At 47.5% G+C, this 16,871-nt stretch overlaps 2 protein-coding genes across 2 annotated transcripts; both read right to left on the minus strand.

The window, feature by feature from the left end:
- Positions 1–118: 118 nt before the first annotated feature.
- Positions 119–15,374, minus strand: LOC117205017. The gene is given in 20 exon segments (XM_033443034.1): positions 119–255; positions 318–376; positions 443–583; positions 684–896; positions 956–1,319; positions 1,394–1,532; positions 1,609–1,848; positions 1,924–2,125; positions 2,236–2,440; positions 2,530–2,703; positions 2,788–3,310; positions 4,114–4,351; positions 4,863–5,001; positions 5,104–5,475; positions 5,590–7,205; positions 7,317–7,475; positions 7,550–7,736; positions 7,837–9,269; positions 9,352–9,705; positions 14,820–15,374. Coding segments are annotated over 19 exon segments (6,774 nt in total). The 5' UTR covers positions 9,628–9,705; positions 14,820–15,374; the 3' UTR covers positions 119–161.
- A 494-nt stretch (positions 15,375–15,868) lies between these two features.
- On the minus strand, positions 15,869–16,728 carry LOC117205015 (NADH dehydrogenase [ubiquinone] 1 alpha subcomplex subunit 5). The gene is made up of 3 exons (XM_033443032.1): positions 16,570–16,728; positions 16,252–16,413; positions 15,869–16,151 (listed from the first exon to the last, which is right to left on the minus strand). Exons 1-3 carry the CDS (start codon positions 16,588–16,590, stop codon positions 15,978–15,980), a joined length of 357 nt encoding a protein of 118 aa, XP_033298923.1. The 5' UTR covers positions 16,591–16,728; the 3' UTR covers positions 15,869–15,977.
- Positions 16,729–16,871: the final 143 nt, after the last annotated feature.

Consider the following 16,871-nt stretch of genomic DNA (forward strand, 5'->3'; position numbering starts at 1 on the left):
CACCAGATATCTTAATTTTATCCTGAATTTTAACTCGTTTTATTTTTATTCCTTTACGTATAAAATACAAAGATGTTTTATTTATTTGTCGCTGTCTTCGTATTTCTTCTATTTGGTCTTCGTAGCAGACGACTGTTTTATTCGAATCGAGGTGCCTGCGATTATTTCGGAAACACAGCTTGCCGCACTAGTGTTTTTAGTTCCTCCAAATCTAAATCGTCGTCCCCTCTGAATCGATCGACGATACGTTTCATTCTAAAATCAAACACTCTCGATAATTACATATTTTACGATGCTGCGCGTACGAACTATTTTACCTATCGATACGACAATGAATACTCGATGGTAAATCGTGTTGTTTTATCTTCTGGAATACCTGCGATTCATCGAATTATAAGTATATTCGTATAATCCTGTATATAGTATAATCGTGCTTAATTACCAACAATCCTCGCTTAACAACGTCTTCTTCCAGTTCCGCGATTCTCGCTACGTAATGCGCGAAACTGCGCTTTGTGCTACCGTTGGTCAGACGATAGAGAAAAGCCAGTGATTCATCTTGGTCGATCACGCATTCGAACGTCTGTATTCCAAAGGAAGGAAAAAATAGAAAGGGAGAGAAGAGGAAAGGGAAGAGAGGAGGTATACGAGTACAAACTATCGACAAAGATGTTTTCTCTCACCTGAGTCTCGATTACAGGAGTTTGAGGCAGTAACGCAAGTACGTTATACGCGTGCGTCGCGGCAAACACGTGAGGACAGTTCGAACCTCTTTCGGCGAACGTGTTCAGTACGGCTGCAACCAGCGACAATCCGCTAATTTCGGACGTTCCTCTGTCTAATTCGTCCGATATTACGATCGAATCTGATGTAGATGCGCGTAGAGCCACGTTTATCTGAAATGCAAACTCGTTTTTTTCGATTCGATCCAGGGAAACGTACACCGCTCGCCTACCTGCCGAAGATTCTGTAGAAACGAACTGGCGTTCAGTGCGATGCTTTCTGTGTTCGACATTTGAGTCAGAACACGAGATATCGTCCCTATCGTCGCGGTTCTTGCAGGAACGTAACAACCTATATGAGCCATGAACACTATGAGTCCGATCTGTTTTAGGTATACGCTTTTGCCGCAAGAATTTGGCCCTGTTAAAACTTTGATTAAACTTGCACCTTCCCCCGAACGTATGTCGTTTGGCACGAACGTCGTCGCGCATTCCATCAGCGGATGCCGTCCTTCGACCACATTTATGATCTTTGACTCGGTCACGTTTGGTCTGACATAGTTATAATCGCGCGCCACTTTGTAAAACACCAATAAACTATAACGATCGAGCAGTGCGTGTTAACCATCGAATTGTTTGTACGACCTTTGGTTGCGATTACGGGTACTTACGTGTCCAATTCGGCGCACAGTTGAATCGTGCGTAAAATTGTTCCTGTGTGTTTCTTTATGTATCGTATTAACTTTTGTACGATATGATTCTGCCGAACGGCTATTTTCAATATGATATCACCCACGGTCTCGTCTAGTTCTAGAATAAACCAGCCGAATGAGAATGAACAAGTGTAAAAGCTTGGTTCGTAAAAGCGAAACAACGAGACACCGACCTTTCGCCGAAGAACTTTTGTAATAATGCACCTGATTAATGCTGAATTTGAATTCCAAACCAGGGTAAGTAGCGTCTTTCGTCGGCGGAGTCGGATTCCACTCGTTTATCGCTAAAACGTAGCCAATGTTTGGCAAATATAGCATGTTACAACCGGTGACAGAAGATGGAAGATGCTCTCGCATATCTTTCTCTCCCATTTGAGTAAGCAATTCGGGCAGAGTACGTCGCACATTATTCACTGTGAATCAAGAGGCTCTGATTACGATTACGATTAACAATTCGTAGAAACAATCAAGATAAATCTTGCACGCACGTTCGTCCAGCAAGGGATCGACATTCGGTTTAACCACCAGCTTGCTTTCGCGTCTGCTCTCGCCAAAATCCACTATGTATTCGATAAAGTACTTAACGTATTGCATCTCGCTCGTGATACTTTCGGCTATTTGCCTAAACAGTTCTATTCGTCCTGCGTATTCTTCGCATATGTCCGCGATACAAATTACGTGCGAAATGGTCTGAAAAAGCAAATGAAACCGTTTGACTGATCGAGCAAGGCGCAAGGATCGTTCGCATATCGTTTATAACTGGATTCGGCAACTAAAGGAATCGGAACAAAGAATCGAACCTTGTGCAATTTGTACCAATTGGATGGCTTGGCTTGCGGTCCGGAACAACAGGCAAGCACGGTGTTGGTCAAACGATATACGTGCCTTAAGCAAGACGATAAATTCTCGACAACGCTCTGGTTCTTCGAATTCAGAAAAAATTCGACAGCGTTTAATCGTTGCTCTAATACGGCGATGTTCCGCGTCGGATGATGTAGCGTCTTCCTGCGGTTACAGATACAAACAAAAACAATAGGACAACCGGGTGTCTCCCGCGAACATACGCAACTAACAGTAGATAAACTAGAATTTACCACAGGAATTGAACTCCCGGTCTGGAATGGCAATAACGATTCAGTAACGAGAATAAACTGATTCCTTTCATCGTTGTACTTGTTTTGCCAAATTTAAAAAGACTCGGGTGATCTCTGGCTTGGACGATATTCAGCGCCTTGTAAGTGTCCTCGTCCATTATGACCAAATCTCGGCTTGTTCCGCAAAAATATAAAACCGAATAGAATGGAAAAAATTGCGGACGATAAGAGAGTGGAAGGAAAGCGATTTCAACTTACAGGTTGAGGTAATTAAGCGATACGAAGGACGGTTTTCCGGACGGATCCAACGCGATATTGTTCCAGTGTTTGTCAATGAACAGCAAGAGCGAACCCAACGAGTGTATCATCGCGCAGCATTTAAAATTGAGTATAGTATTCAAAAAGGTTAGTCTGTCCACGTTATTGACGTTCTTCGGCTCCGAGTCGAGTCGAAGGCATCTCACCCTGTGAGAACACCGTTCGTAGTTATGCTCCTTTTTGCAGGTTACTTTCAACACGGCGTTACGCACGGTACCGCGCGAATCGAACGAATTCGTTTCCTCGTTCGATGCTTCCGTCGTCAATATCTTTTTTATAGCATTGGTAAAAGCAGCGGGCGCTGCAGCGTTCGTAATCACGTAACGGGGCAAACATTGCCTATACAGAGCATTCGTTACGTCGAAACGTTCAACGTCGTCCATCGTGTCTTCCAAAATGAATAGTTCGGACGTAACGATGTTATAATAAGCGGCGCCAAGATGACTGTTGTTCCAAATCATCGATAGAATTATCTGGGGAAAGAAAGACGAAACACTTAACGCGCAGCTTTGATCACCGGTTTGTTTGATTCGACGTTTTCGAAAATGGAAGAGGAGATAGAACAGAAATTTCGGTGAAACGTGCCTCGTCCGTGTCTTCGAAAATGGCCGTGTCGGCTGGAGGGGGATCGGTTGTGTCTTTACCGGTTTTCGATCGCGTTGCTTTCTCCAGCTGGTCGATCGTTGCTTTTTCTTCCTCGTCGCTGCTATCCGATATCAAAGATTCGAATTCGCTACGTCTTTAGATAGAGATTAGAAAAACATGAAAAAGCGTGTGAAGAATAGGAAAATACGATGATATAAATCAGTACATACATGAGCGCGCTCGACGGTGTCGACTTACGAATGGTTTTAGATCCTACGCTGGACAGACAGTCGATTATATGTCGACGATTCGACGTCGACGATTCAGTGTCGTTGGATCGTCCCGTTTCATCAGAATAATCCATCGTAGTAGGAAATATAAACGAATTTGATCAACAGACAGAACGAGGTATGGTTCGATCGGTTGTAGTTGCGATTAGCTTTCTGCGCATGCGCGACGAGTTCGACTAAACTCGACTGTAATCGCCGCCACATTCGAAATCGGAAAGCACGTTGTAAAAACAAGATGATATTTTATTCCATTATATATTACATATATACACCGCGTTATATACATAATAACAATATATATAGAGTCGTAGTAAACGTAGAAAATGGTATGTTTCGCAACATATTCTCGATACTGTCACGAAAAATGTTGGTTAAAAAACGGGAGATTAGCTCGGAATGGGCGGAGGTGGACGAGGATTGAAGGAAATCGGCTTGTATGTTTTTCGCTTCGAAAACGGTTGCACTCCGGTTAGTATAAAATCGTGGGTAGGATTCCTTGGATGTCTCGTTGATTCTACCAGCAGCGACAAATCTTCCTCGGATGCGGTTGCTGCGGCCACGCTTCGTACTGGACTACCGGACCTGCTCTCAACGTTCGTTCGCTGTTTGTCTTCGTTCCAACTGTCTCGCTCTTGGCGTTTGACGAAAAAATTCGAGCGATTCGACGATTCGTGTCTTCGGTTAAGCGTTTGTCTGTTTTCGGCTTGCGAATCGCGAGACTCGTTTGGTCGTTGTTTAACGCGGTGCAGTAGTAGAATTCGAAAAAAATACATGTATATCGATCGATCGTTCGAACGCTCTTTCTTCGAAACGAGTCGTCGATTCGCTAGACTCTGCTGTCGCGGATTCATGCACGATATCAACTTAGCTCTAATGAAGCGTTGTTAGATGACTAGAGGCGTTAGGATTATTTCTATATCATGCCCAGCTTAAAAATTCCACGAAACGATCAACGATCGTGAATGGAACACGAACGAAACAGGATCCCGTTAAGAATCGTAAGCATAGGTACCGTATAGGTATCGTATGCTAAGGAGTCCATATAACAAATCGATACCAACGCGATTGGACGCAAACGGCGAAGAAAGCGCTTTTATTTTCTAAGCTTTCGGTTCACCAGGAAATCGAGATTCCGTATGCTCGAACCTACCTAGGTCGATGGGGTTTGCTCTTGATTCTGTTTTGCCTGGAATGCGGCCTCGTGTTCGATTGGGACAGTTCGCTGTCGCTACTCGCGAAAGAGGTTTTAGTTGCCACGGTGCCGTGCGCGAAATCTTTCCTACGAGAGAAACGTAACGTCTCGAATGAAACAGAAGGAGAGGAAATGAGAGAGAGAGAGAGAGAGGAAGAAAGGTATATTGTTTCAACAAATCAGTCTTACCTATAATTGTCCGACTTTGGAGTGGAATTGGACGCAATTGGTGGCTTGCCAGGTTGAACGTTCGCGTCGACGAAAACGTGCGAACTTTTCGGAATGTCGCAAACTATCTTTGGATGAACAGTTGTTTGTCTGTGATTGTCTAAGTGATTACAGGTATCCGGTGACCAATCGTAATACTTTGGTCGATAGTCTTTTCGCTCGGCACGAAGTTGTTTAGTCGAATCCGAGTCACCGATAGAACGTTTGCCAGGTGCGATCGTGGACGAGTTCCCAATTGGCAACGAAGTAGGAGAGGATGCGGTGGAGGAAGGCGCGCCGTCCGGATCGGCACGAGACAACTGCGAACCATCCCAGTCGGGGGTCGGCAGGCTACTGCAACAACGAACGATCTCGAGATATCGAGTTGTAGCACGATAGGTATGTATAGTTGCGTATGCAAGGCACGTTGACTCGTCGTTTTCAGCCCAGAGTCGGGGTCATACTTACTTGAAATTCTCTTCCATTTCTTTGAAAAGACGCAACTGTTGTCTGATACTCGCTTTTTCTTTCGCGCGTTTTCGTTGAAACTCTTCCTCCACTTTGCGCATCGCTTCGAGTTCGCCCTTTCTCTGCCGTTCTTTCGCTTCGGCCTCCCTCGATAGCTTCTCGGCTAATCGACGTCTTTCTATCTGTCTAACCGTCGACTGAAAAGTGAACCTTTTGCTTCTCGAATTGTTCTTCCTTTGCGGTTTCGATTCTCCGATCGCGTCGAAGTTGGAAGTCCGCGTTTCTTGGTCGTCGTTCGCAGAAGACAAAAACGTTCTCCTTTGCTTTGGCTGACTGACATTCTCGCGTGGCTCGGGACAAGTCGAAAGCTCGTTAAGACCTCTGGAATCGTTGCCGCCGATGCGACTTTTCAATCTTTTACATCGTCGTTTCGATACGTTGCCGACTTTGTCCTCGTCTTCGTCCTCGTACTCGTTGTCGTCATCTTCTTCTATTTCCTCCTCCTCTTCGTCCTCTTCCTCGTGCTCGTGCGCCTTCTCGACTCGGTCTTCCTTGTTATCGTCGTTGTCTACGTCGATGTTGCTGTTTCGATCGGCATTCTTGTACGCGTTTAATCGAAAAGGCGCGATTTCAGCCTGACATTCACCTTGTTCCTCGCTATTTTGCTCGCGATTGATCGTGCTGGTTTCCGCGTAATCGGTAGAACCGATTTTTCTACTCCTTAAATGCTGCGCTCGGTGTTCCGTTTCGTTAGTCTCCGGTAGATACATAACGTGACCGCCAGGCATAAGATACGAAAAAGACGGAGGCTTCAGGATAACTGGAAAATCATTTTCTTTGACTTTAGCGTCGCGGTCGATCGCCTGATTGATTCGCGACTCTCGTTCGTCGTCGACGTCTTCTGTCAAATCATCATCGATCCCATTAACGCCGCCGTTGTTGTCTTCGTCTTCGTCATCGACGTCGTCGTCGTCGTCGTTATCGTCGTCGTCGCTATCGCGCGAACGTTGAACGCGTCGAGCGACGCGATCTCGATACGGAAACGGCTGCCAAATCGAGGGCGAAATCCGCGCCGGTTCGATGCGGCCGCGATTGTGCTGCAACGAGGTTGGCGCGCTGGTCGATAACAACCAGTTATCGTCGAGAACGTCGCGAGTACATTTTCTCTGATGTTCGTGGGAACCTATACCGAAAGCTCCCGAAACCGATCTCTTCAGCTTCTGAAGCGAATTGAACGCAGACGCCTCCCTGGTCTTGGTTTCCGGAGCGTAGAGACACGTCGTCGTCCTGGCTTCGTCTCTAGGCAACGAAAGGGAGAAGACGTGCGCTCGCGGAGAATGATATTTCAACGGAGTGGATAAAGGCGGCGGCGAGTCGACGCCGGCGTCGCTGCTCGACTCCTCTCCCAAATCCTGTTGCGGCGTCCAAGTGGGCCTCGTCACGGTCGTTTTCATCCTGTTGATCGTACTAACGTCGAACGAGTCTTCGTTGCCGGCTCCGGCATCCCCCGATATCCCGGAATCTCCGGACTTGTCGTGCCAACTGCGGGGTCCCAAAGACAGAGGGAAAGGTGGTGGTGGCCTCGAGAGCCGCTCTATTCGCTCCTCGAACAGCACCTAAAAGAGAAACGAACGCCCGACGACATTCGCGGTTTCAACCGGAATCGAACCGGATCGAAACGGGAAGGTGACGATCGATCAACGAACAAAAACGTTACGACTACGAACCGGGATTTCTTCGCTGGCGGTGCTCATACTCGGGCCCGGTGTTTCCAACGTCGAAAGCAATCTCCAAGCAGCAGATGGCGAAAATCGCGGAATTTCCAACTGCTTCTTCGGCAAGGTGGGACGCAGCTTCAGCGAGATATTTTCCACCACGTTTCTTTCCTGAAAATGTATCGCCGGTCGGTTCGTGGAACGAACGAGAAGAAAAAGAGCAGATCGAGCGATCGACCACTCACATTATCGTCCATGTCATCAGTCGCATCCGCGACGAAGGAAGGTCGGCCGTCTGCTTGATCGCGATGCAGAAACTTGACCTCGGACTCGAACTTTCCCTCGATATCTTGGTCCTGGTGGGCTCGAGTCTCCGCAGCCGAACCCTCGTTCATGCCGAAGTAAAAGGTCTTTGGCGTCGTCGAGGCAGATCTAACGGACAACGAACACAGGTGCAAGTTATCGCGTACGTTATCGAAAGAGGAAACCATCGACGGTTGGAACCGTCAACGAGTCGCGAAAAGCAACTTACGATTGATTGTGTTCTCGATCCTCCGATCGTTCGTTCGGGGCGGAGTTGCCCGTTTCTCCGACGTACTCGTTGCCTAGCGATCGCGCTTCGGATTTCTCGGCTATCGCGACGTCTGGCCACTTTTGATCGGGCGGTTGTTTCGCCGAAACGATCTTCGACCGACGCTCATCGTCTCGTCTGCTGCCAGGATCCGAATTTTGCTGCTGATGCTGCCACGGTCGCCCTTCGGTCGACTTGCAACAACTGTTGACAACATCAACCGCGTCGTTCGCTGACCGATCCCTCGATGCCGGGCTTTCGTAGGTTCGACGACGTCGGTTCGATTTAGCGATCGCATCGCGGTCGACGCCTCCTTCTGTTTCGCGATTGCCCGTTTCGATAACGTTGACTGAATCCAAGGATCGACCGCGTTGATCCCGTTCCTTACCGTCGTCGCGATTCTCTCGCCCATCTTCGATCTCGTTACGTCGACGACTCGATCGTTGATCGACAAGGCCGACCGTTTCCGCGTCGAAACGGTCGCCCCGACGATCATGCGCGGATTCGTCGAACGCCGTTCCGCTGGAATCTAACTTGTCACGGACTCTTTTAGCCACTCGAATCAACTCCGCTTGAAACTCTGGGCTACTGATGCTTCTTTGCAGCGTGTTCTTTCCGTGATCGGACAGTCTAGAACGATGGTGGCGATGTTCGTCGACGTTCGGGCGATCGCGATCGTGCCGGTTAACAGGCACTGCATCCGCAACGACCTCGTCGTTGTCGGAATGCTGGGTCGTCCGAGAGGGACGAGGGGCGCCGTTCCAATGGTTGGGCGCGTCTCTTTGCGTGGGTCGCGATCGTTCGCGATCGCAGTCGGACGACGGTGACAGCTGCCAGGTGATTTGGGCTTTCTTCGATTCGGCGCGAGTCTTAAACAGGCGGGATCTTCGTGGAGGTGGTTGAACTTGCGAACGATGGTGATGGTGTTCGACTTGATGAGCATGAGAATGAGGATGGGAATGGAAATGCGCGTGCGGATAGAAGCGGGAGTCGACATCTCTCGAGGAGTCTCCGTGCAGACTAGGAGAGGCGGGAGATGCCGGCGGAGCAGGAGCTTTGTACTTTTTCCTAGGTTTGTATGCGCTTTCGAGTCGTTCTTTGGATTCCTTGCCATAGCGGTAACAGCTGGATGATGGCGGGACTGTCTCTTGCCTGTCGATCGAGTTGCTCGATAAATCGGAGCGGCCCGGGGTCGGAGGATAGACCAGATCCGGAGAACAACGAAGGTCAGGCTCGCTGCCAAACTTCTTCAGATTGCCGGCACTGGTGTTCGCATCTGGCCGACTCGAATCGGCTCGATAGCGACAGCAGTGCCGATCGATCCTTCTCGAACAGGGTTGGACGAGGTTCGACGCGGAACCGCTTCTCTCCCGAAACGAAGGATCGTTGGTACGCTGCAACAGAAAGACGGTCAAGGCAATGACGCATGATTTTCTAGGTCGCGTTCGTTTTCTACTAATTAACGACGAGTTTCACCTTGGTGAGGTCGCGAGACGACGCGAACGTCGGTGCTCTGCGACCACTGATCGTTCCACCGTTCTGTATGATACTTCCGTTGTCGGTGGCGCGTAACCTCTGATTCGGTGGCTCGGGGAGGACCTTGCGCGCAGCGGTTGGCTGCGACCGATGTCTCGTTAATTCCCGAGGGAAGGACTGAGACCAACCCCGATTTACTCCATCCGGCACGGTCAGCCCGTTCGAACACACGGACGCAGCTTGCTGATCTCGAGAACTGCTCCCATTGTTGCCCATCTCGACGACCCTGCGGCGTCCTCGCTGCAGCTACGAGAACCGCGACCGATCCTCCATCGTCCGTGCATTCGGCGCTTCCTAAAATTCTTTGTAATTTCATCATCCTCGCTTTCTTCTGCCTCGTCTGCCTTCCCCGCCATTCTTGCTTTCCACTCATATTTCGTTCTACTTGGCATAGCGTTGGTCGAGCCAACGAAATGCTTCTCGTTCGTGGAGACGAACTGCGCGAACCAAACAGAAGACCAACTCGTGCTCGATACCAGCGGTAACGGTTTTGCCTAACGGGTTCGAATTAGTGCAAGAGTCTCGATAAATCGACGGCCAGCGGCATATACTGCGTGCGCGTTGCTCGTCTTCTTCGAAAAATCGACCAGCTCGATCTCAAGTAGTCGCAGCACGCTCGAATAGACGCGACGATAAATACGATCACGGCGAGTAAATTTACACGCCTACTGTTTTCCCGCTAAACGAGTATTCCATCTTTCGAGCAACGTTCCCGACGTTGTTGCGTAAAAGCAAGGAGAAAGCTGTGCCGAGAGGCATCTTCGTCGTCGTCATCTTTGCCGTAACGCTTCCTCGACCTTCGTCTATCGCCGCAGCGATTGCCGCCAATAGCCCAATTAGTCCGACCGGTAGCGATCGGAAAATCGGATGAGAGCGTTCCTGCATCCATGTACGTATGGGAGGTGAAGAAGAAGAAGAAGACAGCAAGAGAGAGAGAGAGAGAGAGAGAGAAATTGAAGCACGCCGTAGATGAAATCGGATCGAGGTCGCGGTCCACGTGTGAAAAAGAGAGTCTTTCAGGACAAGTTCGATCCAGTATATCCGGTGAGAGCGGACGAGCGATAACTGTCAGCCTGTTCTCATCTTGCGCGTTCTCTCTTTGCTTTCGAAGTCGAGAACGCGTTTCATGACCGAAATTCGATCGACGAGAACGTAAACGGAAGAATCCGCGGAAGGAATCCGAAAGTTGATAAACCAGTCCGGAGAAGGGGAAGAATGGCGGGAGAATGCCGTCAGTTGCCGCGGTAGGACAAAACACGAATCGATGTCGACGTCGCGTTGCACTCGTGGCCTATTCCTAGCCGAATCAACGCAACGGAACAAGCGCAAGAAGAAAAGGAGAAAAACGACAGGAGGGCAAGTGGAAAAAAGGAGAGAAGCGATCGTTTCGACTCTGACACGGCAAAATCTAGCGTACAGCGGGTACAGAGCGGCGATTAGTCGTGGATCGTTGGCTCGCTTCACGGGACGTGAGTCGTTGGCCGAATAGTCGCATGATCCCAGGCTCTAGACCGATGTTGCGCGTCGGACCTTCGCCTCGATTTCTCTCGTAACGGTTCGAATGCCGTATGTATTACGCGGCACCGTAATAGACCGTGTACGATTTCCGTATTTGCTCGTACGTGCCACTTCCTCTTCCGTCGTTTCGCGGCAAAATTTCTTACAACGACCGTTGCTCGTCATCCGTTTTCCTCACTTCGCGCTCGCTTATCGAGCACTGGCGTTAGCGTCGTAAGACGAGATCGAGCAGAAAAACGACGAACGACGGAAAGAAATATAGAGGACAAAGAGAAGGGAAAGCAAAAGCGCCGAACACTATCCAGGAACGAAGGCGAGTTCCACGGAAGGAGAGCGAACGAAACGCATAACCGGTTATCGTTTAACTGCCCGATCGTTGTCGGTCTTGCCATTTGCTCTTTCGTTCTACGTTTCTAGTTCGAAGTTGCGTTCCCGCGCAAAAATCGCCTAGACAAGACATACGCCCGATCGGATCGTTTGACGCATCAAACGCAAGCGACAAACGACGACGACAGCAACGACGAGTACGGGAGTATGGGGCATTTGCGTCGTCGCGTATTTTCTCGAACGAGCGCGTAGCTCTTCCTTTTTGGAAAATACATCGAACGGCGATTATTCCGCGGTTGTTGGATCTGGGCGCCAGCTAGAACGAAAAGGAGAGAAGGGCTGAGGTTTGGTCCTAGTGGGAAGCTCGCAGGCAGAAGGAGACAAGAAAAAGTAGGAAGAGGACGGGGTGCAGGGGTCGGAGAAAGATAGAAGAGAACGGCAGGATATCGAGAACGAGTACGGATGGGTTTTATTCGCGAGGCATCTGGGTCAGTCAGAGTCGCACAAGTGCACTGTGCCGCACCTATTCCGTTCGCCGCACCTGTGCGCATGCGTGTTGGCTAGCAGGAGCGTAAAATCTCGGTGGATCGGAGATTCGATCGAACGAACGAGCCGAACGAAACCAGAAAAGAAAGAACGCCGCAAAAGCGAAAAAAAGAAGCGGCATCGTTCGGAATTATTTTCTCAGCATCGTTTCCCAGGAATTTTGGTATGCGGAAGGAAAGCTACGTAGCAAGGTTCGCAGAGCGATTGAGCGAAAGGCGGAGAAAAGAGAAGGGAGGGAACGACGTGTGTGCGTTATCTATATGATGGTGTTGGTGGTGGCAGCAGTCGAGCAATGTGTACCGGTAAAGAGAGAGCTAAGTATATGTATAGTTACATTCCGGTTAACAAAAGAGAGAAGGAAGAGAGAGAGAGAGAGAGAGAAGGGGGAGTATCGATGCGAGAATGAAAGAGAGCACGGAACATTTCGGACGCGAAGCAGAGATAGATGCGATCGGTAATCGAGGGAACGACGCGGCCGATTCGATGTTCGGAGTTCGCGGAATATTCGGCGCCCGGGGAGGCCCTTCGATCACTCTCCCGAACCACCACTTTTTTCGAGCATTTCTTTCTCGTGCAGCGAGTAACAAGTATATAATACATAAGCGATATACGTCTATTTTGTCTTTTTGCCTTCCTCAGCTTCGACTTAACTCGCTGTTTGCCCTTGTGGTCATCGCCACAGCGTTGTCATCGCTATTGCCATCGTAATCGTCGTCGTACCTATCGTTATTCTCTCGTCAACTTTCGACTACTGACCTCATTCGAACCACGATTCTCTCTGTTATTGCTGCGCGCGGTACTTTGACTGCTGTCGCATTACCGGGAAACTAGCATCGAAAATCCAGGTCAATCGCGCGCCCGCCCATACGTGCGATTCTTTCGTGAGATGAAGCGTTCGTTGCGAAACTTCCTGCGCGCGTTGCGCGGATCCACGATTCCTCGAAAGCAAATATGTACGTGGAGTCGGTCAAATTTCGCCGTACTTTTCTTTCCCCAATGGATATCGTCCGCGAACGCGATTCTACACATCGACTTTAACCGAAATAGAGCTACTACGAATGCTACTCGTAATCCATAATCCACTGACTGACGAAGAATGGCATGCCCAGCCGCGATAATTCAACGAGGATTGTGACGTCCTCGACGCTGAAGGGCAAATGGCAAGAACCAGCGAGAAGTGAAAGCTGTGTTTGCGCAAAGAAGGAACAGCGATGCGTTCAAGATCCGAATGATTTTATTTGATATTCCGACACGGCTCTTTTAAATATATCCTTCATTGAAAGAGAAGAAAGGAAAGAAGAAAGAGGATGGGCTCCATTGGCAACGAGACTGCCAACGATGTTGATCGAGGAAAGAAGACGGTGCGAAACTGTGCGTCTAGTCGAACGGAATCGAAAGAAACGAAACGGATGGGAAGCGAAATGAAACGAAGCGAGACGAACCGTAATCATCCGCGCATTGAAGAAACTACGAGTGTTAGAAGAGAAAGGATGGAAGATACGACAGTCCTCCGTGCGAGAAGTGAACCGCTTTTCTCAAGGAAGCGAGGAGAGTAATACGACCGTCGCTTTACGACTCGAGATTCGTTGTTCGTGAGATACCGTCTCGTTAATTGGAAACTACCGAGCGAAAGCTTCGTTAACAGGCAACGAATGAAAACTACGCTTAACGCGCTACCGTAGACGTATACGCAAAGTAGGCGAGTACACGCTTGCTTACGCATTCGATGCAGCTGCGACTGCGCGAACAAACTCGACAACATATAGGGCGCGCGCAAACCAAATTTCCTTCTTCGAAACTTTCCTACGCGCCGATCGACCGTTTCAGCGCACGGCTTTCTCGTTCGTAAAACACGCAAGAAAACGCCGCCGATTAACCTTGGATAGCTCCGTATCGCATTATCCTTACGTAGTACCACGTCCGAATCTAAACTATTGTTGTATATGACACTCTGATAAAGTGTACCGGTAAGGAAAAATCAAGCGGCGAAACGTCCCCAGTGAAGCATATCGATATTCTGGCTCGATTTTTAATCGCACGTTTTAATCGCGTCTAAGCTGTAACCTAAGCGGAAATCCAAGCCAGAATGGCTAGCGCGAAAAACGACCAACGCTCATTTGCAATCCCTCTCACCTGCGTCGTAGAACAAAAATTGAAGCTTCAAACCATCCTCTCGAGATATATATGAGACGAAAGATCTTTAATGATTCCTCGTGCTTCGATTTTTTCCAAAAACTGCGTCGCGGTTATGGATTGAAAAAAAAAAAAAGAGGAAAACGGATACGAGAAAGAGAAAACGTCGCGCTGCAGGAATCGTTAAAGAGTAAACAAAGCTAGTGGTCTCTCGGTAAAGATACATCGAGCGGGAAGCATCTAACGGGGCAACGTCACGGCGCGTTAATCTTCTGCCGATTTTGTCTATTCTTTCCGTATTTCTCCCATCTTTCGCGACAACAACCGACCGCGATCGTACGGATTCTTTCCACGATCGACGATTCGAGAATCTCCCGCGAGACTGTTCTCGCTGTTTGTTCGACCGATGCTAATATCTCTACCGCTTTCGTTTCGTCGCAATCAACGAAATTACACGCATTGTACTCGTGAACGGGAACAGGGACACGGTTTTTTCCACGAGTATTGTTCTCCATCGTAGAATCTGCCGTACACATTTATCTGCTGAATGATGCTCCCACCGTGTTTGTTGGCCATTTCGAATACACGGCCTTTTAAAATTTCTGTTGCGTCGCGTCGCGCGAAAGGTCTTTGCGTTCGAAAGGAGGCCATCGATTCTTAAGCAGTCAGGATACAAATTCGTACAACGTTTATTTTTTGAACCGATCTCGAATTTCATGGCTCCTGTTCTTTAAAATCCTGTCATCGTACGAAAAACTGGAAGCAACGCACTCCTATTCGTCAATATAGGAGTTGAAAATTTATCGACCCTATGATTGCGATAAATACACATTTTTCGACCATTTTCTCGGTGTTATTACATTTACATGTACATATATACTTGCCTTAATTAAAGTTAGCGGTAGCGTAGAATAAACAGCAAACAACACGTAACAGTCGAATTGTACGATATTATTCACTGTCGCGAGTATCTCCGTGCGGTACGACTTCTCTCTTCCTAGAGATCGACTGTTATCGTACGCTGTAGCACACGCGCAATTTCCCCGACGACTAGTTAAATTTCAAATGTCGAATTCGCGAGACTATAATCGTACTTTCGGTATGCGAACGTCTGCCACGAGATTAAGCGTGGCAATAAGGAACGATTAAGGATAGACGAAAATCGGCTGACGAGAAAGCGAATGAGAAAGTAGGTATGGCAGCAGTAAGAACAAGATATAGAATAAGGATGAGAGAAGGATCAAAGTGAGGGAGAGGAGGGAAAATAGTTGCAAAAATGGGAAAAGAGGAAAAAGAGAAAGGAGGAAAGAAGAGAAAAGAGGAAGGAGAAAACAAAGAGCGAAATCGTCGAACTGCACGGTGCGTTTAGATGGTAAGACGACTCAAAAGAGAGTGCGATCCGCGCGGTCCTTATCCTCGAACGCGACGCGAAATCGGAACTGAGCGACGGTGGCGGCGGCGACGGCGGCCCTCGAATCCCCACCCCTGTGAACACTGGTTAAAACCGTTCTCCTACCATCGCTCGTCTTTCATCTATCTACCAACCTGCCTACTATCTCTCCATCCTTTTCACCTAACCATGTAACGCATAGCATTGTCCCTTCCCCTACCTATCTCATCCTTGCCGCATTCCTTTCAACGTATTCCTTCTATATGAGTGTGTTATGTGACGTTTTTTCTAATGTTCCAACAATTAGACGTAGCTGTTCAACATTTCGCCACCTTTTTTCGCTAAATGTTTGAATCGTGATGTATCATCCGATTTTCTTCCTTCTGCGATCCTTTACCTCAACACCTCGTGTCTTTACGCACGTCAAGTTCACACTAATCGAACGCAAATCGATTTTTCACAACTAAATGCTCATTCTTGTCTCATATTAGCAACTATTTGCTTTAGGAAATACGTACTTGCTATCAACAATAAACACGATCGTTGACAATGCGTTGCTACATGGAAGTATAATTTAATCTATGATTCTATTACATTAACCGATAAGCTATTCGCTTAGTACTATGTACAAATATTTGAAAGGCAATTAAAATTATTTGTGAGGGGGCCAAGTCCACTGATGCAGTGGAGCTTTTTCCATCAAGCTTTCCCATGGCTTATACTCAAACATATCCTGTGCCAAGTTCAGTTCGTTTTTCGCGTGAATTATTAGTTCCTCGATTTGTCCCTGGTTTATCTTTTCTTCTATAGCAGGGACGCTTTCATTCTGCAACGTCAGATATGTACATATTATATCAGTAATTCGATTCGAAATAAAAATATCGTCCAAATATCTAGTATTTAAGAATCCTTAAGTGAGAAATAACCTGTGATATAATATCGGTCCTTTCCTTAATCAAACTTTCGATAGATTTCCTGTAAATGTAGTCTTGTGGCATCTGATTCACGAGTCGTAAAATTCGTTCATACATTATACGAAGTTCCACACGAGGATTCACAGATACAGCGAGTCCAGTTAAGTTTGTTGACTATAAATAAAAAGATATTGTTATTGAACAGAACATGAAAAAAAGGTATGGTTATGTTTTGAACGAAATGACGGAACCATTTCGAGAATAAAAGAGATATTATCCAATTATTTTAGCAATTTACTAATTATATTATGTTATACACAGAGACGTTACCTTTTTCAATGCTCCTGACATGATCGTACACGTACAACCTATTTCTCTGAAATAAAAACCAATTACGCGATCAACTTCCGATTTGACTCAACCTCTAAATTATACGATACGATATATTTTCTGTAGTGGTAACACTGCATTGCTACAATATCGCTATCTCGACAATAAATTGTCAACTACGCTTGGTATGTTCAAATTAAAGAATCATGCAATTTCTAAATATCGTTTATCTCCCTTTCATCTTTATCTTAATCGAATCATTCCCTGTTGATTTTGTTCACTTTTGCGTTAGCCTTCCAACA

Source organism: Bombus bifarius, unplaced genomic scaffold (genome assembly GCF_011952205.1).
Source record: "Bombus bifarius isolate JDL3187 unplaced genomic scaffold, Bbif_JDL3187 scf7180000007986, whole genome shotgun sequence".
NCBI lineage: Eukaryota > Metazoa > Arthropoda > Insecta > Hymenoptera > Apidae > Bombus > Bombus bifarius.

Bases quoted from the DNA above. Each gene is read 5' to 3' on its own strand.
- LOC117205015 (XM_033443032.1), bottom strand. From the start codon at position 16,590: ATGTCAGGAGCATTGAAAAAG. The intron at 16,414-16,569 runs GTAACGTCTCTG...TTTTATTTATAG, and splicing joins TGTCAGGAGCATTGAAAAAG to TCAACAAACTTAACTGGACT. The intron at 16,152-16,251 runs GTTATTTCTCAC...CTGACGTTGCAG, and splicing joins GGACCGATATTATATCACAG to AATGAAAGCGTCCCTGCTAT.